This window comes from Chrysochloris asiatica, unplaced genomic scaffold (assembly GCF_000296735.1).
Source record: "Chrysochloris asiatica unplaced genomic scaffold, ChrAsi1.0 scaffold00076, whole genome shotgun sequence".
NCBI lineage: Eukaryota > Metazoa > Chordata > Mammalia > Afrosoricida > Chrysochloridae > Chrysochloris > Chrysochloris asiatica.
The window spans coordinates 4,122,482-4,148,220 of record NW_006408594.1 but is presented as its reverse complement, the minus strand read 5'-3'; the positions used below and the strand labels follow the sequence as shown (position 1 = coordinate 4,148,220).

Sequence of the window (25,739 nt, the reverse complement as noted above, 5' to 3'; positions counted from 1 at the left end):
AGAAGTGCAGCCAGAGTGCTCCTTGGAGGCCAAGATGGTCAAACTTTGTCTCTCGTACTTCAGACGTATTGTTAGGAGGGACAAGTCTGTGGAGACAGATATCATATTTGGTAAGGTGGAGAGTCAGAGAAAAAGAGGAAGATCCCCAGCGTGATGGATTGGCCAAGTGGCAGTATCGATGAACTCAAGTGTGGCAACAATTTTGAGGTTGGCCCAGAACCGGGCAGTGTTTCATTCTGTTGTACATATAGGGTCACTATGAGTCGGTACCGACTCGATGGCACCTAACAACAACAACAACAACAGGTCAGAACCAACTCAATGACACTTAAGCAGCATCAAAGGCCATCTAGGGTCCCAAGCTCCAGGGCCTGGCCAGTGGGCCTGAGCAGGCCACTCACTCACACATTGACCTCATCATCTTTCTCAACATCAACAAACACAAAGGTTTCTGCAGGGGGGTCCTGCTGCTAGCCTGCTAGCCTAAGAACCAGCCCCTCTTCATCCCAGCTCTCCCAGGAGGCCTTATCCAGGGACAACAGCTATGCCAGCTCCAGGTGGACATCCATCTAGGTATTGTAAGGACTGCTTCCCCCGCCACCAGCCTGCTCCCCAACACCTGCAGGGCTCCTTGAGGACACAAGGTCTAGGTGGGGCCTCACTTCATTCCTTGGCCCCACCCACAGAGCCCCTCCCAGTCATTACTGGGCCCCTCACTGTCACAGATAGTAAGCTTATCTGTGAAATCACAGGACTGATGTGCACTTGAGGGGAACAAAACAAACATGTTAAATTGGACATGTAATTATTACAGGGAGAACCGTGGGTCCGCCACCGCCTAACAACAGCTTGAGTGTCCTCGTCAGTGTGGGGCCCACGCATGGGGCCCACAGGTGCTGCCCCCACTATGCTACTGTCAGCACATCTCCAAAGCCACGGTCTGAGCCAGTCATCTGCCCCGCCCTGTGGAAAGGCCGGTGCTGTCCGAGACCTTGGATGGGCTGGTGGGAACCCTGAAAGGCACCTGGGGGCTTCATAAATATGCAGATTCCTGGGACACACTTAGGAGTCTCTGATTTAGGAAGTGGGAGGTGGGACCTGTAACAAGCCCCTTGGAGAGTAGATGCATAGCTGGTGTGAGGACTCTTGGGTCAGATCTTAGGGGGTATCTGCCCATGAGAGGTCCTACTGGACAGGGTCTAGGGGTGGACAAGCTACTTCTTGTCATCAGCCCCATGCTGGCACAACTGACTTGGGCTCTCAGGAAGCACCTGGTAGGACCCCAACACCATCAGTTTTAGCCTCTTCCTTAGTGCCAGGCACATGATCCAGGGCCCCGCCAGCCCCTGTCCCTCCTCCTCACCATCAAGGCCTGAATGACCTCCCATTCCTGCAGGGACTGGATCTTGTACCCCAGCAGCCTCATGGGATGTGGAGGCCTGGGAGGGAGGAATGACAGAACCAGAGTTGACACCACCCCAGCAGCACCCAGTCACCCAAGGGAGGCGCACTACCCCCTGGACTTCAGTCCTCCAGGCTTCCGCAAGGCAGATGCAAAAGGCCCAGCTCCCTCTCCAGACGGGATAGGGTGGGATGTGGTCAAGGAGCACAGCAGGGCAGGCCCAAGCAGAGAGCACCTACTAAAGGCGTGAGCTCAGCCCCCTGGCCCGCGTTCCTAAGAGCTGACAGGCCACCCTGAGAAAATCATCCCAGGAGGTGGCCTATGTGAAGAAGAAGCTGCATTGGGGTCGCAGGAAGGCTCATTACCACCCCTTGTGGTGCTATAGGATCAGCACTGGACTGCTAACTGCAAGACCAGCACAGTTCAAAGCCACCAGCCACTCCTTGGAAAGCCTGTGTTAGAACCAGTATGACAGCGCTTCACAACAAGCATGTGACACAATCTTGCTGAAAGAGAAGAGGATTTACTGGTGAAAACCAAAGACTACAACCATCAGTGTGGATCGCATCTCACTGTCAATATAAGAGGGAGGTGTCGTGGCTCTGTAGGATAAGCAGTGGAGTGTGGACCTCAAGGTTGCCAGTTCAAGGGCACAGCTGCTCTGAGGGAGAAAAAATGAGGCTTTCTACTCCCACAGAGATTTACAACCTCAGAAACACTATACAGGGTTTGCCACCTGGTCACTATAGTCAGTCACAGAGATGAGGAGAATCTTTATTAACAGAAGGCCAGCTGTCTGGAGGACAGGGAGGATGGTCCCTCAAGACTATCCTCCTGGTTCCCCCAAACAAGCACATTATATAGAGCAGTGTACATCAGCTAAACATTTGATGTTTTTCTTTACATTCCACAGTGAGGTGAGCAATAACAGAACCTTTTCTTTTTATCTTAAAAAAACATTTCCTTTCTAGGGTCTTCATGACCCCTTCACTCAGGTAATTATCTCCAATGGCCACCAGCTTAAACTAAAGATTTAGGCACATTTTCATTTGTTTCCAGAGGTCATAAAACTAAAGCTCAAAACAGTTTTCGTGAGGGGAGACGGGAGAGTTTTTAGGTTATTTCTTGCATGACAGAAACTAGAATTCTTAAAGGCGAAGATTCCATGCTTTCATCATGAATCAGAACTGACTCGACAACAAGACAATACTTAACAACATCTATGCATGGGGAAATTGCTGAAGCTGGAAAACCTCCTTGTCCCCTCGCAGAGTTTTCTTGTAGACAGCATATGGACGGATCCTGTTTTCTTATCCATTCTGCTCTGTAAGTCTCTTGACTGGTAAATTTCATCCATTTACATTCAGTGTAATTATCAATAGGTATCAACTGATTGTTGTCATTTTTCTGTGTGTGTGTTGTGCTTTTTGTGGTGCTTCTGGATTCTTTGTTCCATATCATTTCCTATGCTGAGTTCATTTTATTTGTGGGTTTTCTTGTCATTTTCATTTCTGTTGTGTTAATGTTTACTAAATTTTTCTGGGTTTCCTTTTTTATTTTGATGTGCATGTGCACATATACTATTTTTCTTTGAGGTCGCCCTGGAGTTTATTAATTTTTTTCCCCTGCTTATACCATCTGTTTTGGAGCCCTGGTGTGACACTGTGGGTTAATGCACCAGACTGCAAAGCCTTTGGAATCGACTCTATGGCCCTTAACAATAACAACATACCATCTGTTTTATCTCAAAACCTACCTGACTTCCTTACCATTTGGAAGTTATGTATCTAAACAATTCCCTGTTTTTACTTTGTAGTTGACTTCATTGTTCATTGATATCTCTGGTTCCTTGTTTTCAGTCTTGTAGGTTAGTTTTACTTTAAATGCGTCTATATCAGGATTGAGTTCTGGGTGGTATTGTCATGTATGGTAATCTCAGGTTGTTGTCTGATGTTTTTGGTTCTTCGGCATTTTTTTGTAAAGTTGGTCTGGTCATTACGAATTCCTTTAATTTCTGTTCATCAGGAAATGCCCTAATTTCATTGTCATATTTGAGGGACGGTTTTGCTTGATATATAATTCTTAGTTGACTATTTTTTTTCTTTCAGAATTTTGTATATGTCATTCCACTGCCTTCTTGCCTGCATGGTTTCTGCAGAGACATCAAAGCTAAGTCTTACTGGTTCTCCTTTGTAAGTATCTTTTCATTTTTCCTAAGCTGCTTTCAGGATTCTTTCTTTGTCTTTGATTTTGGAAAGTTTGATTGTGTCTTGGTGATTTTCTTTAGGGATCTATCCTGTTTGTGGTTTGTTCAGCTTCTTGTACGCTTATGTTCTCGTCTTTCATGATGCTATGTAAGTTTTCTTACAACTCTTCAGCAGTTTTTTCTGTGTTTGTTTCTTTCTGTTGTGGAATCCCAATCAGTTGTAAGTTGTACCTCTTCATGGTGTCCCACATAACTCTTAGGCTTCCTTCAAATGTTTTCAGTCTTTTTTCTGATTGTTATTCTAGCATACTAGTCGATTCAATTCCAATTCATAATGACCCTGTAAAGGGTTTCTGAGGAGAGGCTGGTGAGCATACTAGTCTTGAGAGATTTGCCCTTTCAATGTATTGTCCATTTCTAAGATCTTAGTATTTATCTTCTGGATTTCTAATTGCAGGTTTTGTACTGTTTCAACATTTCCATTTACTTTGCTTGTTTGTTCTTGTATTGTTTTCCCAAATTATTCTAAAGTTTTTGTTGTGTTCTCTTTGCTTTCTGTGGATCCTTTGAAGGTACCTAATTAACATTCATTTGAATTCTTTTTCAATTAGTTCCATTACTTTTTCTCTCTCTCTGAAACATCTTCTGTTTCTGCATCTTGGTCATTTGTTTAATTCATTCAAGCTCTTGTTTCTTCATATGAGCTGCAATTGTCTGTTGTCTCTGGGGCATTGTTGGGTTGTTTTATTTGTAAAAACAAACTGTGCAGTTGTTGGACCTGGAGGGAAGAAATCTCTGGGCTCCTGCAATTCAAGGAGCTCTCGAGGTGGCTGTGGCAGGGACGAGCCAGCAGAGTTCCTGACCCTAGATGGGACTTCCTATTGTCCAGGTGCTATCTGTGTTCAGGCACTCAATCCAGAAGTAGCTTGTGGGGGCCCTAGATGGAGCTGGTTTCCGTGTCTGTTGGGACCTCAGGGAAGCTGGGGGCAGGGCAACTGGTTAAATGCTGCTCTGGTGGCTCTGCGGGTTTTGTAGGTCTGGAGCTGAGCCCACGTGAATCCAGGCCCCAAAGCAGCATACCAATGTAACTGGCCCCCCACCTCACACTGGCTTGGTTCCCAACCAAGTGGCTCTGATCTCCCGGAGAGTAGCATCCACAACGTGGGTAGATGAGGGTGGGAGCTGGCCACACCATTGGTCACCAGGGGAGCGTGCAGAAAAAGAAGAAATCCCAGCTTTCCCAGTGCCAGATGACTCTGCTTTGCCAGGCCTCCCTCCAGTGCAAGAAAAGATGTCGTCGTCATGTGCCATGGAGTCGGTTCCGACTAATAGTGACCCTGCACAGGGTTTCCAAGGCTGTTAATCTTTACGGGAGCAGAACACCTCATCTTTCTCCCGTGGAGCAGCTGGTAGTTTCGAACTGCTGACGGTGCGGTTCAGAGCCCGATCGTAACCACTACGCTACCGTGACCGCAAGAAAAGATGAGCTGTCAGTGAAGTAGCTGTAACCCATGTTGGTCTCTGTAAACCATGTTGGTCTCAGACCCTTCCCAGGAAAACCACTTCACCTTTGGAAATGCTCTTAAGGATCAGGTTGGGGAGGAAAAAAGAGATAGGAAATGGGCACCCTTGAGAACTTGGAGGAGAGTTTATGTGTGGCTTTTGATTCCTTCCTGGAAGGTCTAAGGAAAAAACTGAGACATGGCCTTACTCCAGCACCTGCAACTCCAGCAAGTAGAACCTGTCTCATGTCCCACTTTCCAGGCAGATCTCTGAGTCTGACACTTTCTTGCTTGTTGTTGTTGTTGTTGTTAAGTGCCGTCTAGTTGATTCCAACCCATAGCGACCCTGTATAGGGTTTCCAAGGAGCAGCTGGTGAGCTTGAACCACCAATCTTGCAGTTCAAACAGCTTTACAGTCTGACGCATTAGCCCACAGCGCCACATCAGGACTTACTTGCTAAAGGCAGCTAAATTAATTACCTAGCTCATGGGACTGTTGTGAGGAGTAAATTTTTTGGTGCATAAAATATGCATAGAGTATGCTCACCATGGAATGGTCAATCATTCGAAATCAAAAGAGCAATCTTTAAGTAAGAACAACACAACGTTGAGAAAGAATGGGAAGGTGGATGGAATGAAAAAGGGAACTATAGGGAGGAAGTGGCTGTTTCTGCATAGAGAGGATTGCAAACTTTGAGATGAAACAAAGGGCATGATTTGCTGAATGTAAAACTGATGATCTTGTCTGGAAATCCTCACTCAACTCACAAGGAAGTTTTGCTTTTTTAAGTGTTTAGTGTTGGGGGCATAATAATAAAAACTGTCATCATTTTCAGTTTTTGAGGCACATCATTGCCCTTTTGGGACTCCTGGTGTCGCGTCCTAGGATAATCACTCAACCACAAGGTCAGTTTGAACTGCCAGAACGTCAGTTCAACCTCACCAGCTGCTCCTTGTAAACCCTATACAGGGTCGCAACCGATTTGATAAGGAGCTCTGGTAGCTTGTTGTTGTTGTTAAGTGCCGTTGAGTCGGTTCCGACCCATAGCTTACCATATGTTACCAGTGTGGTTACTAATCGGGCTGCTAACCTCAGGGTCAGCAGTTTGAAACTACCAGCTGTTCTGCGGGAAAAAGATGAGACTTTCTGCTCTCATAAAGCTTTACAGCCTCGGAAACCCTGTACAGGGTCGTTATGAGTCGGAACCGACTCCACAGCACATAACAACCGATTTGATGGCGCGCAACAACATTGCCCTTTTAAGAGAACCGCCCACTTTCTCACCTGAGCGGAAGTACCGTTCAGGGTTCCGGAAGTGAGCTCAGCGCCCCAGAAAAAGATGGCCACTGAGCATTCTTCCGGAAGCCATCGCAAGAATCTCTGTGACGCAGACCGAGTAGAACCATCCCGTGGGGTTTCCATGGTGCCGCTCTCAGCCCCACCCGCTTCCCAGCGCTTCCTCTCCTGCTTGAGCTGAGAACTGGAAGACCGGCTGTAGGCCCCGCCCGCGACTAGACACGGATTAGGGGAGGGGCAGGAAGGGGTGACACTCTGGGCGCGCGTGTGCATCTCTATGGTGCCGATCCGTCCCGAGCGTTGTTGGCGCGCGTCAGGGAGGACGTTGCCCCTTTAATCGACGGAGGACGGGGACAACAAGGCCCCGCGAGAGTTGCGGGGGGCGGTGCCGAGGCCGGGGGCCCGTGGAGGATGGAGCCCGAGATGGAGCCGGAGACTCTGGAGGCGCGAATCAGTGAGTGTCCGGGCGGGGCGCAGGCCGGACCGGAACCGGAACCGGGGACTCCATGCAGGCCCCCTTACCGGCGGGAGCGGGGTACTGGCGCCCCTTCCTCACGCCCCGCCCCCGACCCGGGAGGGGCAGTGCCCCGAATCGACCCCGCGACTTTGGGGAGTAGGAAGACCCCAAGTGTCCCCGTGGGCCGGGTGGGAGAGGGCGCCGCCCACCCTGATCTGATTCTGGGCCGCGACCCCCAGTGGAAATACTTAGCTAAGTGCTCCGAGATCTTCACCCGGCTTTTGCCCACAAGTCTCAGAATAGAGGGCGCACTCTCCAGCCCTGTCCGCCGTGGAGCGACCCCCTAAGTCTGAGGCCGGGGCAGGGGACGGCCAGTGGCGTCGGGCCCGGCACCCCACTCTGTCCCTGCGTGCCTTGACTTCTCCCATCTGCCGGCCACTCGTTAGCTACCCTCAGATTTGCTCTTTTCCCGGCCCGCTCCGATCCCACCACCTCTGGTCACAGTGGGAACCCCGCAGCCCTGCACAAGGGAGGACCCTTGCCACTACTGCCCTCCGCTCTTCCCATTACCCGCACTCCTTTCCCGGTTCTGGCCCAGGTTCCTCTAAAGGCCCACACCCTTCTGCTTGTTGCTCTTCAGACACAGCGCGATGCTACTCAGGTTCAGAGCCCCAAACCCTCCATGTGAGCCCCCTGACCCCCGCAATCCCTCATCCCTGTCCTGGGCTCTGCTCCTGGAAGCTGCTCGCTGACACCTCTGGGCTGGTGACAGCTGGTTTCCAAGTGTGTTCCTTCTTTTGTGTCCATGTCTTGGACCCCAGGGAAGCCCCTGGCTCAGCCCCATGGATGCAGGGAGCTATGCAGGGAGGTTTGGACCATGGTTGGCCCCCTTTAAAGCCAGTTGCCCCAGAACCAGTCCCCAGGGATCTTCCCGATTCTGTGGCCAATGGAGTGGGGAGGAGGACACTCAGTGTCCACTGAGAATGTTCAGGAACACAAGTGTCCATGTCTCAGGAGCAACTAGCGGGGCTAGGTGAGGATGGACTGGACTGCTGGATGACACAAGACAGCCTCGGGTTTTGCAGCAAGAAGGATTTTCTGTGAGTCCAGAGGGTCTGATCTGAGAAGGAGGCAGCAGGCTGGGCCGCCTGCTCCTAGACCCTGATAGGTTGAGGCTGAGAGATTTTCCTCCTCTTTCCCCTTTTGTGTCCTGGCAGCTTTGGAAACAGTCTTGTGATGGTTGGGTACATGATGGCTTTGTCACCAATGTGGAGGGACTGGGTGGTGTCACCTGCTCCTGTAAACTAGCTGCCCCACCCCCTAGACTGCTCTTCCTGCTGTCTCCCAAGGAAGGTAGAGGGAAGAGGGGGTCAGGGAGCTCCACATCTCTGGCCCTGGCCCTTGCCCTGAGCCACATGCAGAGGAGTGAGCTGAGGTCCCATGATGCTGGTGTTTTCTGCTCCGCCTCCTCACTGCTCTTGCTTTAGGGGCCCTCTCTAGAGTAGCTTCTCTATCCTCTGGTGAGTTGTGAACTCACGTGTCTTTGACATTCTAAAGAACTTCCTCTTCCAGAGTCCTAGCCAGTGTCAAGTGAGCCGTTTCCGCTCCATCTTCTTCCTTCCCCGCTGTCCTCGTCCTCAGCCTCTGACCCTGTTGGAAGGCTGAGTCAAGGCTCCTCCTTACCTGGATGGGCTTTTTTCTGGTGCCCCTCAGGTAGCTGGCAGAGCCTTCATCTCTGAGGCCTTAGCAAGCTCTCTGGGGAGCATTCATCGCACTATATACCCTGTCTTTGCTCTGCTTTTCTCTGTTGCAGTCTGCAACAGTAGGTACAGGGCTCTGTGTTTGTGTTCATTAATCTGACTAGTCAGGGTTTCTGTAGCTGGGTTCTAGTTCCCAGAGGGCAGCAGTTTGTCTAGCTAACTGTTGGATCCCTGGCACCCCAATGCATAACTGAATAAATATGACTTTCGTGAATGGTGACCTGACACAGGACTCCCAGGCGCCAGCCCCCTGAATAGAACAGAGCCCCTGAATGAAGAGGCACCACCAGCCTCCTGCACACAGACCCTGCTCTGTCCCACCAACTGGGCGAGAGTGGAGCTTAGAGAGAGACTGTGGAGAGGTGGTCAAGACGCAGCTCAGACTGCTCCCACGGCTTTACCAGGTCGAGTTTAGTCGTGCAGAATCCATATTTCACCACAGCGGTGCGGTCGGGGAGACAATTCAGGGAGGATGGTTGTTGTTTAACCAATGGTGGGTGGAAGGGCTGATTCTCTGTCTTGTTTACCTTCCCTTTCCTGGAGCCCTGTCTCCCCTTTCCTGGCTACTTTCCCTTCCTGGATTCCGACTCCCTGCCTGCCCACAGCTGACCCCTCATCTGTTCATGTGTTTTTCTGGGAACACAGGATGCAGTGTAATAAGTCTGGGGGTCTTCAGGAAGAGAGATGTGATCCAGCAGTGACAGCTAGACCCTAGGAAAGGCTCCCTGGAAGAGGAGATCACCTGAGGCTTGGTCAAGGGGAGAGGGCTATCTGATCCCAGTATGATATTAAAATCCATGCTGCTCACCACCTCACCCTTACCCAACGCTGGACTCAGTTCTCCCCACATCTTCTCCTCCCATAGTCTCTGAGCTGGTAGACCTGCCATCCCCAGCCTGATGACCTGCCAGCTCCTGCTTGAGAGTTGCCTCTCCCAGGAAGCCCCCCTGGGGCCCCAGGCTGAGTCTGTTTTGTGCCTCCTTCTGTCACCATGTTGAGACCCTGCCACGCCGGGGTCCACTCCAGCCTCTCTGCTCCCAGAGGCAAGACCATGGCTTATTAGCCCTGGTACTTATTACCCTTGGTCCTCCCCTACTGCACGGCTGGGGTGAAATACGGATTTTACATGACCAAACTCTTTCAACCTGGTAAAGCCGTAGGGGCATGCCGAGCTGGGGCTTGACCACCTCTCCACAACCTCCAGCTCCACCCTCACCTGGCCGGGTCTGCCCTCGCACAGACGGTGGGACAGAGCAGGGTCTGTGCACAGGAGGCTTGGGGGTGCCTCTTTATGGCTTATTCCCTTTGGCTCTCTTTGGAGCATAGACTCATGGGAATTATGGGACGGTTTTCAGGAGTGAGTCGGGTAGGCACCATTCAGGGGAGAGCTTCGAGGCGGGGGGTGATAGGGACACAGACTCCCACCGGGGGTGGGGGGCCCTCTGGTGACAAACTGCAGGGGAAGCCATGGGCATGTGCTGTTCTGTCCAGCGCTCAGACCTCCAGCTTCAGAGCAGGAAGTCTAGGGGAGGCCATTCATGTGCTCCGTCATTGGTGACCAAACATACTACAGTGACATCCGTGCTCTGCGGGGTGGGGAGTAGGGAAAGCAGGGGTCCCTTCACGCCACACTGACCCTGTGCTTCCTGCAGACAGAGCCACGAACCCCCTGAACAAGGAGCTGAACTGGACCAGCATCAACGGCTTCTGTGAGCAGCTCAACGAGGACTTGGAAGGGTACGCAGCACCCCCACTTTTGCTGTCGTAGTTGACAGAGATGGCCATGTTTGCAGTAGGCTCGGCCTCAGGCTCAGAGGCGCAGCTTCTAGTTTAATGTGCTCACAGATTCATAAGCGTAGTGGGCACTACCCCGAGCACGTCATGTGGGCCACCCTGTGATGTATGTGGACCTTGGCTGACCCATTTACACATGAAGAAACAGACTCAGAGGCGCAGCAGTTTGCCCCAAGATCCTAGAGAGGCAATGTCGTTCCTGAGCTCAGTCAAGCCCAGGCCAGCCCGCCCCCAGCCAGGGCTTCTTGGGGAGGGAGCCAGCAGGCCCCGTGCTAGGAAGAGACAGACCTGTGTGGGCTTCACCTGGAGAGCGTGTCACAGTGCACCTGCGTGGGCTGTGCCCAGGTGTGGACCCGCATCTTCAGGCTGCCCAGGTGACATTGAAGTTCAGGAGCTCAGCTTTGCAGCTCACCCAGTCTAGTTCCTCTACTGGGAATCCTCCTTTCGAGCCCCAGCGGTCCAGGTGTGCCAGGTGGGGAGGCTGCGTAGCATGATGTCTCTGCTCTGGAGGCAGACTGCTTGGCTTGGAATTCCAGCCCTCTTACCTGGTGTGATGCTGGAGGATCAGCACTGGACTGCTAACCACAAGGTTGGTGGTTCAAACCCACCAGCTGCTCCTTGGGAACCTCATACAGGGTCGCTAAGAGTCAGAACTGACTTAGTGGCACTAAGACAGCGACGTCACCTGAGTACAGGGCACTGGCGATGCTGTGCATTAGGCTACTTACCTCAGCGTCCGCCCCTCTGAGGGAGCAAAATGAGGCTGGCTGTCCCTATAGAGATTTGCAGTCTCGGAAACCCTGTGTAGAGTTGCTCAGTGGGAACCCATTGGATGGCGGTATGTGTGCTTGTTTAGTAGCTGAGTTGACTCCAGCACGTGACTGTTAGCCACAAGGTTGTCACTTCCAACTTGCCCAAAGATGCCCTGAAAGACAGGCCTGAAGCTCTGCCTGTGAAAGCTTGCACCCTAGAAACCCTGTGAGGTGCTGGAGCAGCCATGAGTACACATCGGCCGGATAGCAGCCGAGTGTCCTTGGGCGAGTCCCTGAAGGCTCTGAGGCTCCGTCTCTCCTCTGTAAAGTGGGGATGAGAGGGCTCCTGCCTCAAAGGGCTCTCACAAGTTAGGCAGGAAAATACCTGTGAGGTGCCTGGCCCAACATAGGTGCTCAGGGCGTGTCAGCTCTGACGTCAGTAGCGGCAGGCCGTGTGTGATGTGGCAGGCTAGGTCTGTCTGCTGCCCCTTAGTTCCCAGGGAAGCCGAGCTGCCCATCTCTCGTGCACCAACTCGCTCTGCTCCCAGACGGGCTCCTGAGGGTTGTGACTGTCCCTGTACTTGTCTTTCCTGTGAGCAATGTCATGTTGTCATTGTGTAGGTGCTGTCTAGTCCATCTTGACTCAGAGTGACCCTGTCTAGAACAGGGTCATGTGCCATCCTCATAACCCGTGCTGTGATGGAGCCGCTGTGTCAGTCCCCTCACTGAGGGGCTTCCTCTGCTTCCCTGACCTTTACTTAGCAAGCATGAGGTCCCTCCTGAGAGCATGTCCAGTCTGACCACCTTTGCAGCACTCCCTCCAACACAGATGTCTTCCTTCTCCTGGCAGTCCGTGGCTTATGGACTAACACCACAATTTAGAAGCTTGAAATCTTCAATGTTTTCATTATTCACTGTCGAGCTTTTTAATGCATATGAGGTGATTGGAAATATGATTGCCTAGGTCAGGCATACATTAGTCCTCCAAGTGGTATTTTTACTTTGAACACACTTAAGAGGTCTTTGGCAGCAGTTTGATTTCTTGCTTTGATTTTTTTTGATGACATGGGCATTGATCGTGGATCCAACTAAAATGAAACCCTTGACAATGTTAGTCTTTTCTCCGTTTGTCATATTATCTGTTGGCCCAGCTGTGAGAACTTCTGTGTTCTTTGCATGGTTGTGAGCAGTGTCTGTCATCTGCCTGTCGCAGGATGTTAATGAGCTTTCCTGCGATCCTAGTGCAGGTACTTTACATAGGCCAGCTCCTGGGATGATTTGCTCAGGGTGGCCTGTCAGCTCTTAGGAACGCGGGCCAGGGGGCTGAGCTCACGCCTTTAGCAGGTGCTCCCTGCCTGGGCCTGCCCTGCTGTGCTCCTTGACCACATCCCACCCTATCCCGTCTGGAGAGGGAGCTGGGCCTTTGCATCTGCCTTGCGGAAGCCTGGAGGACTGAAGTCCAGTGGGTAGTGCCCCTCCCCTGGGTGGCTGGGCACTGCTGGGGTGGTGTCAACTCTGGTTCTGTCATTCCTCCCTCCCAGGCCTCCACTTGCCACCCGACTGCTGGCGCACAAGATCCAGTCCCCGCAGGAGTGGGAGGCCATCCAGGCCTTGACGGTGAGGAGGAGGGACAGGGGCTGGCGGGGCCCTACCAGGCTCTTCTTGAGTTGTGACAGGGTGAGGAGGCTCATGACAAGAAGTGGGCTGTCCCCCTGCCCCAGACCCTGCTCAGTTGGACCTCTCATGGGAAGAATCCCCCTGGTCCTCATTCTAGCTGTGCATCTGATCCCCAGTGGGCTTGTTACATGTCCCACCCTACCCACCCCATTCCTGAATCAGAGCATCCTAAGCGTGGCCCAGGAATCTGCAAATTTTTCAAGCTCCCTGGTGCCTTTCAGGGTTCCCAGTCCATCCATGGGCTACAGACAAGGGCCCAGGACAGTGGAACTGGGTCCTAGCAGAATGAGGGGCAGTGCTTGTGGACCCCATACCATGCGGGCTTTCAAACTGTGCTAGGCAGTGGTGAACCCACAGTTCTTCTTTTAATAATTGCTAGTTTGTGTTAACACATTCGGTGTATTCCCCTCAAGTGCCTAATAGTTATAAGATTCCACAAAGGATAGGTGGATGTGGCCTATTTAAGTTTTCTTTTTTTAAAATTAAAGAAAAATTATAAGCACGTAGCTCTTAAATGGAATTCGGATGTGGTCCAACCCTGAAACGGCCATGATAATGCTTCAGGTTGGGCATTGCCCAGCCCCCAGGGGAGGTGACTGTCTCAGGCCTCTGTGGACCTCCGGTCCCCTCATCTCCCAGGTCGGTCTGTCTTGTCCCCCTAACCCCGGCCCCTACCTCAGGTGCTGGAAACCTGCATGAAGAGCTGTGGCAAGAGGTTCCATGATGAGGTGGGCAAGTTCCGCTTCCTCAACGAGCTCATCAAGGTCGTGTCTCCCAAGGTGGGTGCTCCCAGCCCCAGCCTCCAGCCTGCTCGCTACGTCCTGGGACTGGTAGTTCCCTCACACAACTCAGTGCCCAGAGCTGTGGGGCTGGATACAGGGTGTGCAGATAGCAGGCCACAACGCGCCCAGTCTGGGCGACAAGCAGAGTCTCCCTGCTCCCCCTCTACCGGAGAGACCACCTGTATCATTGACTGCTGTGGCCCCACACCTTACGATGAAGCAGATCGCCCACTCCCCTGGCTCTGGTCTTTGGCCTAAGAGGTCCTCCCCAAAGGCGCCTCCCCTCCTCCTCCTCTGCTCAGAGCGGTCACCTGACCAGGGCAGCTCTGTGACCCACTGGCCCGTATTCTCTCAGGAGGGGACTCGGGAGAGTTGGTTCCTCCTATCCAGTTTGTCACTGAAAGCTCGTGTGGGTGGCGCCCAGGACCAAGCAAGTCCAGGCCCTCCTTCCCCATACTCCTCATCCCTGAGGTCACAGCCTTCTTTGCATGCGTCCTCCTGTCAGCTCACTGTCCTCTCCTCAGTCCCATCTGACAGATAACCCAGGCTGACACAGCAAGCAAGGGCCAGAGCTGGGACAGGAGTGTTGTTGGGGTGTCAGGCACTGCGGGTTAGAGGGATCCCCGGGGAGCCTGAGGCAGCCAGGCCTGACCTGGGGTAGGGCTGATGGCAGTGGGGATGAGCCATGTCACCAGCTGCCCTGTCCCTTCCTCCCTGAAGTACCTGGGCTCTCGGACGTCAGAGAAGGTGAAGAACAAGGTCTTGGAGCTGCTCTACAGCTGGACGGTCGGCCTGCCCGAGGAGGCGAAGATCGCAGAGGCCTATCAGATGCTGAAGAAACAGGGTGAGGTGGTGACCCAGGGGGCTGCTGGGCCTGCCTGGGACTAGCTTGAGTGGAGGGAAACTGGGTTTAGGTCAGGTGCCCAAGCGCTCTCCCCCAACAGCAATTTGACCTGGTGGGTCAGGGACAGGCCCTGGTGCACTAAGGTCAAGAGCTGGCATGCTGGAGAAAGCCTGCCCTCCCTTCCACCTTCCCGCTCACGCCTGTTGGTCCCACCCCTCCCCACTGCTCTGGGCCTAGGCCACATGGCCAACCTTCTTGCCACCTGTCTTTCCAGGGATTGTGAAGGCTGACCCCAAGCTTCCAGACGATGTCACCTTCCCTCTTCCTCCTCCACGGCCCAAGAATGTGATCTTTGAAGATGAGGAGAAATCCAAGGTGAGACCATGAGAAGGAGATGGAGACACCAGCCCCACTTTGGAGGCGTGGTCCCAGCCCCATGTTGAGCCCAGCCCTCAGGGAGGGCAGCTCATCGAGCACTGCCCGTACATCCCACAGACGTCCAGGTGCTAGCTTGAGGGCTTTTCATACGTTGGCCAGGAGTTTACTTGTCTTCCTATCTTTGTCTAAGGAGCTATAGTAGTGCCGTGGCGACATCTCGAACTCTCAGCCATTACTTTGTAGTTCTCTGTTAAAGAAGCCTGCGTCCGTGCTAGGCCACTGAGCGGTGTCAGAGGATAGAAGGTGCAGAGGGGAAGCTACTCTCCCCGGCCCCACAGGGAGCAGCCATTAGGACCCTGGCTGCCCTTCCAGAAAGGCTCTCTGTCGAGCATGATGTGATGAGCCCGTCAATTGAGGCCCCTTGTCCTTAAAGCCACCCTATCGAGTCAGTCAATTCCACCATTACCCAGGGACTCTGCTCCTGACCCTGCCTGATGCTGCCCTCACATTTCTGCCTACTGTCTCCGTAGATGCTGGCCCGTCTACTGAAGAGCTCACACCCTGAGGACCTCCGAGCAGCCAACAAGCTGATCAAAGAGATGGTGCAGGAGGTGACTGCCGAGCCCAGAGCCCAGGGAGGCCGTGGGGTGGGGGGTATTGAGTTGGACCACCAAAGCAGTGAGCTGGGGGATGCAACCCCGCTGAAGGGTGTCCTATGAAAGAGAAGCTGACTGAGTCTCAGGGACCCCCCACGGGCTGGACCAGGGACCACTGTGTGGAAGGAGGAATTTCCCAGCAGCCCCAGCTTCTGCCCTGGTGGGCTTCTGGGAGGCTGACTCCCTCTTCTGTAAAAATGGCCCCTGAGTCCTGCCCAGCAGCCCCGGAGGGAGCTAAAGGCGGAGGGCCGCTAGCTGGGGAGGCCCCACCTCTCCCTGAGCACAGTTTCCTTTTGCCCCCGTCCCACTGACCTCAGAGCTGGTACTCTCCCAGGAACACCAGGCCCCAGCCGGATACCTGCCGCCTTTACGGGCTTAGTCCCTAGAGTTCAATCAAGGGCATGCTAGGCAAATTACCATAAGCTCTGTCTTGCAGCTAAAAAAGCTAGACGCAAATTAGTTCTTACTATATTGAATGTTGGTGAAGAATATTAAAAATACCTAGGCTGCCAGAAAAATGAGCAAACCGTCTACAGCTAGAATAATTCTTAGAGGCGAGGATGGCAAGACTTCGTCTCTCATTATCTTGGACATGTCAGGAGGGGCCATTCCCTGGAGAAGGACAGCGTGCTTGAAAAAGTAGAGGGTCAGTGGAAAAGAGGAAGACCCCCAGCAAGATGAATTGACTTGATGGCAGCGGCTGTGGGCTCAGACAGCAATGACTATAAGGATGACACAGGACTGGACAGTGCTGGGCTGTGTTGTATTGTACACTGGGTCACTGTGAGTCGGAATCGAGTCTACAACACCTAGCAACAACCACAAGTATTTAACGTGGAGTCTGTGGGTAGTATGAATGGTCAGTACGCTCAGCTGCTAACCCCAAGGGGGAGGTCCTTCCAGAGGTGTAACAAAAAGAAGATCTGGCCAGATCTCCCGAAAGATCAGAGCCAGTGAGGACGGTGCCACACAGGTCTGCTTTGACATGTCCTCAGCGGTAACTGACACAGGGAAATAGGCTGTGTGGTTTTTCTGTGTTGTTTTGTTTGGTATATAAGGGGGCTTCCAGAAGTTTATGGGGAAATTCTCGTATCTTTTCATTCACTTGTTCCACGAACTTTTTGAAGCCCACTCACACACAATGCCAATACATAATGCCAGTGATAACAAGACATATACTATATATTGTCATTAAGTTCCTGCGAGTCAGTTCTGACTCAGTGATCCTGTATAGAGTTTCTGAGGCTTTTTAAATTTTTGCAGGAGCAGAAAGCTTCATGTTTCTCCAGCAGAGTGCCTTGTAGTTGGTAGTCTAGTGCTTATCATATGGAGCATCACATTCCCATACTATAAACATACTGTGTATTCACACGCAGAGCAAGATAGGCAACGCAGTGCATGTCTAATTGGTAAATTTATAAGTATGTTGTGGACAGTTGCTGACACCTTTTTTTAATACATAAGAGTGAATCATCAAAAGGTTTGCACATATTTAAAAGCTTGCAGGCCAGAAGTAATAATAGACAGGAAGCCAAAACATTCAAACCTGATGTTCTTGAGGCTTGGGGTTAACAACAAGGAAGTAAAAAGGAGACAAAAACAGCCTTGGGGCTAGGGGGACAAGCTGTCAAGTTGATAATGTCAAAAGAGCTCCGGCCCAGTAGGGCCAGATCTTCAGGTATTTTTTTTATGAAGATCATCTAGAAATCGGGATTTTTGCATGAACGCTCTCAGTTTGTGAAGAAGAGCAAGCACTTCACACATCTGGCACCATTGTGTAGGCCAAGCAGTGCCTGCTTGATGCGTCTAGTCAGTGAGCTGCTCACAGGGCTGAGCTGGTCTCTGGACAGTTGTACCCAGGGTCTCCCCCTCAGTTCTCCCAGCGGACTGCTATCCTGAGAATGTTTCTGCCACTGAAGACGGAAGTTCCAGGTTGTCTCCTAGGACTAAACGACTGTTCCCTTTGGCAAATGCCACATCCCAGCACAACACAAGCCCAGCAAGGGAAGGATGCGCCAAGTAAACGAAGCAGTAGAAAGCTGGTCCCGTCCTCCAGCGACCTTTCCCGACCACCAGCACTCCCTAGTCACCAGCACTGACAGCCACCGGGGGGCTGGGCTCGATGATCATCCAGGTCTTTTTTCACTCTGTATGTCAGTCTTCTCGTGGACAGCCACCCGGAGGATGGGAGTCATTGGTAATCCAGGTCTAGACCTAGCCGGGTGCAGCACAGAACACAGGGTTGGCCAAGGGGTTCTTGGACCAGAGTGATGGACTTCCATTGGGACCCCAGCATCCCATCCCCCGCCTCTGCAGAGCAGTGTTAGTAGGGCTGGATCAGGGCCTATTTGCCAATGTCTCGCAGGACCAGAAGCGGATGGAGAAGATCTCAAAGCGAGTGAACGCCATTGAGGAGGTGAACAACAACGTGAAGCTGCTGACAGAGATGGTCATGAACCACAGCCAGGGCGGCTCGGCGTCGGGCAGCAGCGAGGACCTCATGAAGGTGCGCTGCCTCCCCCATTCCAGGGCTACTGCTTGGCTGTCCCACGGCCCTAACTCACCCCCGTCCCCCTGCCCCCAGGAACTGTACCAGCGCTGCGAACGGATGCGGCCCACACTCTTCCGACTGGCCAGTGACACAGAGGACAACGACGAGGCCTTAGGTGAGGCCTTCACACCTTTCCCCTCCCCACAAACTCAAATATCCGCAGTAGGAGGCAGCCACCACCAGGGGGTGCCCTTCTCTACACTCACCCTCTGAGTCCCCAGGGGAAGGGCTGCCCCTCCCTTCACTCCTGCACCCTGGGTGGGCGGGAGACCTGTCCCTGACAGCTGAACCTGGGAGGAGCAGCATAGGGCAACCAGGGCTGGACCAGGGACCTCGCCTAAGGAGGAGCTAGAAGCCACGGGCAGAGCCAGAGGACTCCACCAGGGCCACGTCCCAGGCCTTCTTCTTTGTCACTGTGTCAGCCAGGGTCCTCTTGGGCAACCTGTGGGCTCCACTCAGCCACCCCATATGCTTGTTCTTGGTCCCTGCCCCAGAGGAGGCTGATCTGATGTCAGGGTGCTAGCAGTGATGAGAGGAGACAAGGCCCTGTCCTCCTGGAGTTTCTAATCTAATGGCAGGAGATCAGACACCACCTCTGTGGTTCCAGAGTCAGTGAGTTAGGAGAGAAGGCAGGTAGCAGGGCCAGACCCCAGGGGCCAGAGTAAGTGGATGATCTGGAGGGTCCCTGGCCCTCCCATACCAGGCTGGGATGAGTGTGGGGTGCTCAAAGCCATGCCCACCCTAGCGGCTCCTCAGTCTGGCTCTTCCTTCCTGCATTTTCTAGCGGAGATTTTGCAGGCCAATGACAACCTCACCAGAGTGATCAACCTGTACAAGCATCTGGTACAGGGCGAGGAGGTCAACGGTGATGCTACCACTGGCCCCATCCCAGGTGAGGGGGTGGCAAGAGAACTTTGAGGCCAGGTGGGCCTGGGGAGGAAGCCCAGGGACATCTGTGCCAAGCTTGCAGCTGGGAAGGGGAGCAAGGCCAGTCTGTCTGGCGCTGGACAAGTCAGGCATGTGTTGAAGTCTCAGGAGGCGGAGGGAGGGTCTGTACAGGTTGGGCTCTCCTGGGACCACAGGCCGGGACAGCACGCAGCAGATGTAGCCAGCTCTGGAAGGATGGAGTGGTCGGCCACGTTGAGCTGACAGAAAGGCCTGATGAACAGCCTCCAAGGCCAGGCCCAGATAGGACACAGGAGGCCAGGTGGGGAGGGAGGGCACAGCCAGGACCTGCCGGACTCTCCTCTCCCACCCCAGGAAGCAGCTCAGCCCTGTTGGACCTCTCCGGCCTGGATCTCCCTCATGCCAGCACCACCTACCCAGCTGTGCCCAGCCGCCCTGGCAGCCAGACCAGCCCTGATCGGCCCAGTGCCTCGGTTTCCCTGCTTGACGACGAGCTCATGTCTCTGGGTGAGGAAGGAGCAGGCCCGGGATGCTCCCCTCTGCATACTTGCAGCTTGTGTTCTGCCCCTGTCAACACTGGGTGGCCAGGGTAGGGCTGCCCACAAGTTCAAGTTCCTGCCCTAAGAGAAGGAACAGTGGAAGCTCTAGGAGAGTAGGGCCGTGCTTGCCTCTTGCTCTCTGCGGTCAGAGCTGAGCCCCGCAGGCCTGCTGTGAGTTCAGCAGGAGAGAGGCTCACTCCAGGGGAGAAGCGGGGAGTCCCAGGTGATTCCAACTCCCACCACTGGAGGGAGGGAAACCGCAGGGTCCTAGGGCTGTCCGAGGAGTCTAGAAGGCTATGTGGGGAAATTGTAACTTGGAACCAGGAAGCAGAGTGCATTCCTCTGAACCACTTTTGACTTAACAAAGCAGCCACAAGAACTCAAGGAGCGTGGGGGTACAGGGCTCCCCGGTCGGGGCTGCCCAGCATCGGAGGAGTGCTGCCTGGGCCTGGGAGTCCCTGAGTGCCACCAATGGTGATGTGCTCGATTACTAAGAGGAAGGTGGGCAGTTCAAGCTCACCCAGAGAAAGACCTGGCGACCTGCTCTTGAAGGGTCACAGCCTTCTCTGACAGGTGGGGTCGACCTAACGGAGAGTTGGTTTGACTCCACAGCAGCAGTTGTCATTGGTGTTTATCCACTGGGCCTGTATCAGACGTAATCCTCCTGACCCCCCAGATTGGGCTGTTGTAGCCCCTTGTACAGATGGAGAAGTCAAGGCTGAAAGAGGCAGAGTGACCTGGCCAAAGTCACCAAGGGGCGGGCGCCAGGGTTTCAAATAGCCCGTGGACTCCGAAGCCCCCCGGAGCCACTGTGCTGCTCTGATGGTGACTCCAGCTTTTTCAGGGTGAGAAGGGCTCAGAGTGGGGTACACTCTTGAGTTATAGGTGAGAAAACAAATAGCCTGGGCCAGAGGGTCTAACCACAGGCTGTCAAGGGCCTCTCCTGACAGATAGACAGACACCCTTGGCTCATCTTCCACAGCCAAGCCTGGCCTAGGGGCAGCTCTCTACCTGGACAGCTAGTTGATAAGAGTAGTAGCTGGACTGCCCCCAGGGGGCCTGGAGCAAAGCCACTTCCAAGAGAAGCAAGGTGTGCTTTACACTTCCAGTTTCCTTCAGGTGTCTTCTCAAAGGCAAGGAGAGTGTAGGGACAGGGACCATTAGTACCTTGCACATAGTGTGGGGAAAGCCAAAGCCGGGGGAATGAAGCAGCTCCTGGGCCAGAAGAATGTGGGAGACAGCTCAGAGCCTCCTTGGTTGCCTGGGATTGGCCCAGGGTCCATGGGGTTGTGTCACCCAGTGGAGGGGATAGGAGCGTCTGCACTAAGCACCGCCCCTGCCCAGCCGGGTGGCCCTAGCATGTGACATCCCCTCCTGGACTGATTTTCTGCCAAACAAAGTGTCCAGACACCTCATCAGATCTCTCTAGTACTTACAACCCTGAGACAGATGCCATCCTTGTCTCCATTTTGCATGTGGGGGGATGAGGCACAGAGAGGTCAGGTCAACAGCCTAAGGTCACACAGCTAAATGACAGAGCTGTGTTCAAGTCTGAACTCCGCCATTTCAGAGCCATGTGACTTGGACAGGTGACGTACCCTCTCTCAGCCTCCATTTCCTCATCCCAAAAAGGGACATGAGAACCCCATCCTGAATTTTGTTTTCTACATTTAATTTGTATGCTTTCTGCCTTTATTAGGGAAGCTGACATTGTTCATACTTCTGTGGCCATTTTATTTTATTAGCCTGAGTTAGTGGTGGCTGTATTGGGAACGAAACTGGAACAGCAGTCTAACGTGTCCAGTTCTTGTGCTCCCCATGTTACACCACTGTATCCAGTGTCCATCCCAGTCCTGCCCTCACCTTGAACTCAGTGACCTCTCAGTACCGAGTCCTCTCCTCCCCTCCCGTCCCCTGGCCTGGGAGCTGCTGATCAGCTCTGGCCTCTGCCCACTTGCCTGTGGTAGGTACCTCCCCCTGCCTTTGACATAAGGAGCTATGGCACCATAGTGGTTACAAGTCAGACTACTAACCTCGGGGTCAGCAGTTCGAAACTACCAGCTGTTCCATGGGAGAAAGATGAGGCTTTCTGCTCCCTTAAAGATTTACAGCCTCAGAAACCCTAATAGGATCGGTCACTAGGAGTTGGAACTGACTCCATGGCACACAACCCCAACCCCCACCTTTGACATGTTTGGGGTTAAATGAGGCTAAATGTAAAAGGAGGAGTGAGCCATATTGGCTGGTACATCTCATCTCTCCCTGGTCTTACAGAGACACTCATGGAGGTAAATGCTACAGCCCCAGCCCTGCCTGTCAGCTAGCACTTCAGTTGGGACCCCTCTTGTTTTCTGGAAACAGGATCAGTGGTCTGGCCTGGGTCTAATCTGGGGTGATTGATTCAGTTGGCGCTGCGGGACAGGCAGGCAGGGCAGCCCGCTCCCACCTGCCCTGTCAGCTAGTGGGCTGCTCACTCAGGTTGGCCGTCTTTGGCGTATGTCAGGGTTGATGGGGTCCAGAGGGGACACTGACGCTCGGTCACACAGACTGCCAGCTCCCACATCCGTACTGGGTTGTGCTGAATGGCCCTACAGAGGAGGAGAAACTGAACGTGAGCCTGGGGTGGGCTGTGAGCATCTGTTTCTATTTCTGCTCAGCTGCTGCCTCCTGCTGGAAGTGTGGGGAAGGGATGGGAGGCGGACTCAGCCTGTGCTCCTGGAGTGAGGTCAGCTTCCTCATCTTTACCCTGTTTCCCCTCAGGTCTAAGTGACCCCACACCCCCTTCAGGTCCAGGCTTGGACGGTGCCGGTTGGAACAGCTTCCAGGTAGGAGGCCACCAAGCTGTGTGACTTGCCCCTGTCCAGGGACACAAAGCCTGAAGGAAACCATATTGGGCTCTGTGCAGGGGACCTGGGGGCCGGTGGAAGAAGGCGGGCATTCCTTACCTCACTTCCACCTGTGACTCCCTGGGATGGGACAGGCCCTGCAGTAGAGGTAGAGCTGCCAACTAGGCCCAGCCCCTGGGGATGCCATGCTGGCACCGGCATCATGGACAGGAGCAGCGTGTGATCCCCCTCCCTGCCCCCGCGTCCCCGGTGGAGCTATGTGACACCTTGTCGGCACACTCCAGCAACCCACATCCTCTGTGTCCCACAGTCATCCGATGATGGTACTGAGCAGCCCCTGGGCCCCAGCCCCAGCACAGATGTCCAGCCCCCTCTGCCAGCCAGCAGTGCTCTGGATGACCTGGACCTCCTGGGGAAGACCCTCCTGCAGCAGTCACTGCCCCCCGAGTCCCAGCAAGTGCGGTGGTGAGGACAGGAGCTAGAGCCTGTCTGCCCAGGCCCTTCCGGGAGAACCCGCTTCAGGCTCATGGGGGGCAGGGGTGTGCCCATCACAAAGCAGACCGAAGCCCCAGGGCTGGCAACACTGGGCAGCCAGCTGGGGGGTGGAGTAAAAGTGGGCTTGGAAAAGTGACGACAATGAGCTGCCCACTCCTGAGGCTACTGTCAGGCAGAGCCCGCCTTGGGCAGGAAGAACCCCTCCTTAACGCACCGTCTCCCAACAAGGGAGAAGCAGTCTCCAGCCCCCCGGCTCACTCTGCGGGACCTGCAGAACAAGAGCAGCTGCGGCCCCTCCAGCCCCAGAGCCACCAGCCTCCTCCACACTGTGTCCCCAGAGCCACCTGGGCCCCTACAACAGCCCACCCCGCCGTCGGAGCTCTCGCTGGCCAGCGTCACTGTGCCCCTGGAGTCCATAAAGCCCAGTGAGTATTGGGAGCTCAAGCGGGACAAGGCAGTGGGCGGTAGGGTCTTCCTCCCAGCTCTGCCACTAGTAAAAGCCCTGCCCCTTGCCAGCACTCAGTATCCCTCTCTGCCTGACTGCTTGTGGCCAGCTCCCAGGAAGGCTGGGGCCGGCCACCCCGACTATGAAGCTGAGCCTGAGTTCAGGTGCAAGGCTGCACGCCTCACCAGCAGCAGGCCCTAAACAGATGGGAAGCGACCTTCCCAGGCCCTCGGGCACATGTGACATCAGAGCCACCCAGTAAGCATGTGGCCCAGGCCTCACCCCAGCTTTCCCCATCACTCTGGCCATCCCGAAGCAGCCATGGCAGTGGGGGACCTGTCTTCTTGGCCTAGTCTGTCCCCCAGCTACACTGCCCCAAGTCTGAGGCCAGGATCTAGGCCCAGTGGTCCAGCAGAGCGAGCAGTGGGTGCTTGCTGTGGACCCCTCAGCACCTCCTCTCCCCCCCACAGGCAGTATCTTACCTGTGACCGTGTATGACCAGCATGGCTTCCGAGTCCTGTTCCACTTCGCCCGAGACCCGCTGCCAGGGCGCGCCGACGTACTGGTGGTGGTCGTGTCCATGCTGAGCACCGCCCCCCAACCCATCCGCAGCATCGTCTTTCAGTCAGCGGTCCCCAAGGTGACCCAGGGAGTCAGCTGTCCTGGGGCAGGGACAGGGAGCCAGCCTCTCTGGGATCTCAGGAAGGAAGGCAGCCTCCTGTACACTCTGCCTTCCCCCACTGCCCACAGGTCATGAAAGTCAAGCTGCAGCCACCCTCAGGCACAGAGCTGCCAGCGTTTAATCCCATCGTCCACCCCACAGCCATCACCCAGGTCCTGCTCCTTGCCAACCCTCAGAAGGTGAGCGCTCACTCTGGCAGGGAGGGCTCAGAAGGCAGGGCCTCGCCTGCTCTGACCTCTGACCCTGCTCTTTGCCTTCTGTGCCAGGAGAAGGCCCGCCTCCGCTACAAGCTCACCTTCACCATGGGCGACCAGACCTACACCGAGATGGGGGACGTGGACCAGTTTCCCCCACCCGAGACCTGGGGGAGCCTCTAGAGCAAAGGGGGGCGAGGAGGGGGGCAGAGGGCTTGGCCTTGCAGCCTTGGATGTCCTTTGTCCCCATGGCCACACGCCCCAGGGCCTGGTGCTTCTCCCCTCACCTCAGTGGCCCCCAATGACTTCACCTGCCCGCCCCTCCCCTGCTGAGCCAAACCTGAAGGAGGCTGGGCTGGGGTTTGCAGCGTGGGGGTCCTCCACACAGTGGGGACCTGGAGCACGGAGGGGCTGCACAGCTCTGGGAGGACTCAGGGTCCTGGGAAGGAAGTGGGGCTGTCTGGGAAGCTGGGACCTCAGGCCCAGCCCAATCCCCCCGGGGAGGGCCCTCCCCTCCTGTCTCTTATGCCTTATGGGAAGGCCCAGCCATAACACGGGGCCATGCTGGAGCCGGGACAGCCCAGGCTTCCTCCACAGGAACCCGGTGAATGTGGGGGTGGCACTTGCACCCCCAACTGTTTGCACTTCTCTGGTGTGTGGTTTGACTCTTTCGTTTCCAAGTGGGCCCTGTGGTCACAGTCTCGGGCCGAGCTGGGCGTGTCCATTCCTGCTGGGGCTCTGTCTACCTACCAGGCCCCTGTTGTCAGCCTCCTGCAGGACTATGGAGGCTATGGCTGGAGGGGTCCAGCCCTGGGGCTCGCAGTCTCCTTCATCTACAGCCCTGCTGGGGCTTCCTGTGGACGTCTGTCTGTCCATCCATCCATCATGGTCAGAAGTAAGGTCCGTGTGTGAGTGAGAGCTGGAGTATTTATGGAAATAAACGTCCTTTTTCCTGGCCTGGTTTCTCTCAAAGCCCTTCAGAGCGGGAACAGGAGAGACTCAGGTCCTCAGGCAGCCCCACAGACCTCCCTCCCTGCAGGCCCTGTGAGGGGGGCTGAGTCACCAGATGCTGGGCTGTGCTGGACCCCAGCCGTCCTGCTGGAAGTAACTGGTGGCCTGGCTGCCAGGAGCCCCAGCTTCTGCTGAGTCCAGGGGAGGCCCCCCGCCACTTGCGACTTCCTCCTGCTGAGCTCAGCCCTCAAAACACAACTGTGAAGCTACCCCCACCCCCAGGGGTCCACGCCCCGGCTTCTCCATTTCCCAGGAAGCCAGGAGCTGGTTCCAGGAGGGGCCGGGTCCCGGAGCCATGATGGGGCAGCAGTGTGGAAGGACAGGACGCCGTGCTCTGCAGAGCAGGCACCCCTGCCAGAGATGAGAGGCTGCCCACAATTTCTCAGGCCCAGAAAATGAGCTCTTGACGGGCCCTGGGAAGCCCTGAATTTAAGAAACTGTTGACTCAGTCTCAGCAAGTGTTTCCCAATCTGAATGAGGTCCCCGAACCCCTCCCTCTCTGGGGCACTGCTGGGATAAGCTGGACTAGCCAGCCAGCGGCCCTGACCCACAGCCACATGGAG

The 25,739-nt window shown here is 54.6% G+C and overlaps 1 protein-coding gene across 4 annotated transcripts; it reads left to right on the top strand.

The window, feature by feature from the left end:
- The first annotated feature begins 6,818 nt into the window (after positions 1 to 6,818).
- On the top strand, positions 6,819 to 24,348 carry GGA1 (golgi-associated, gamma adaptin ear containing, ARF binding protein 1). 4 transcript variants are annotated; one of them, XM_006865207.1, is made up of 17 exons: positions 6,819 to 6,861; positions 10,277 to 10,361; positions 12,712 to 12,787; positions 13,528 to 13,626; positions 14,350 to 14,473; positions 14,748 to 14,848; positions 15,382 to 15,462; positions 17,873 to 18,013; positions 18,092 to 18,173; positions 18,843 to 18,950; positions 19,319 to 19,471; positions 22,264 to 22,328; positions 22,660 to 22,806; positions 23,077 to 23,269; positions 23,760 to 23,929; positions 24,040 to 24,150; positions 24,238 to 24,348. In XM_006865207.1, exons 1-17 carry the CDS (start codon positions 6,819 to 6,821, stop codon positions 24,346 to 24,348), a joined length of 1,890 nt encoding a protein of 629 aa, XP_006865269.1. The 4 variants fall into 4 exon arrangements, with proteins under 4 accessions (XP_006865269.1, XP_006865268.1, XP_006865267.1 ...); XM_006865206.1 differs by having other exon boundaries at positions 22,660 to 22,814; positions 23,073 to 23,269; XM_006865205.1 differs by having other exon boundaries at positions 12,712 to 12,847; positions 22,660 to 22,814; positions 23,073 to 23,269.
- The last annotated feature ends 1,391 nt before the right edge of the window (positions 24,349 to 25,739 follow it).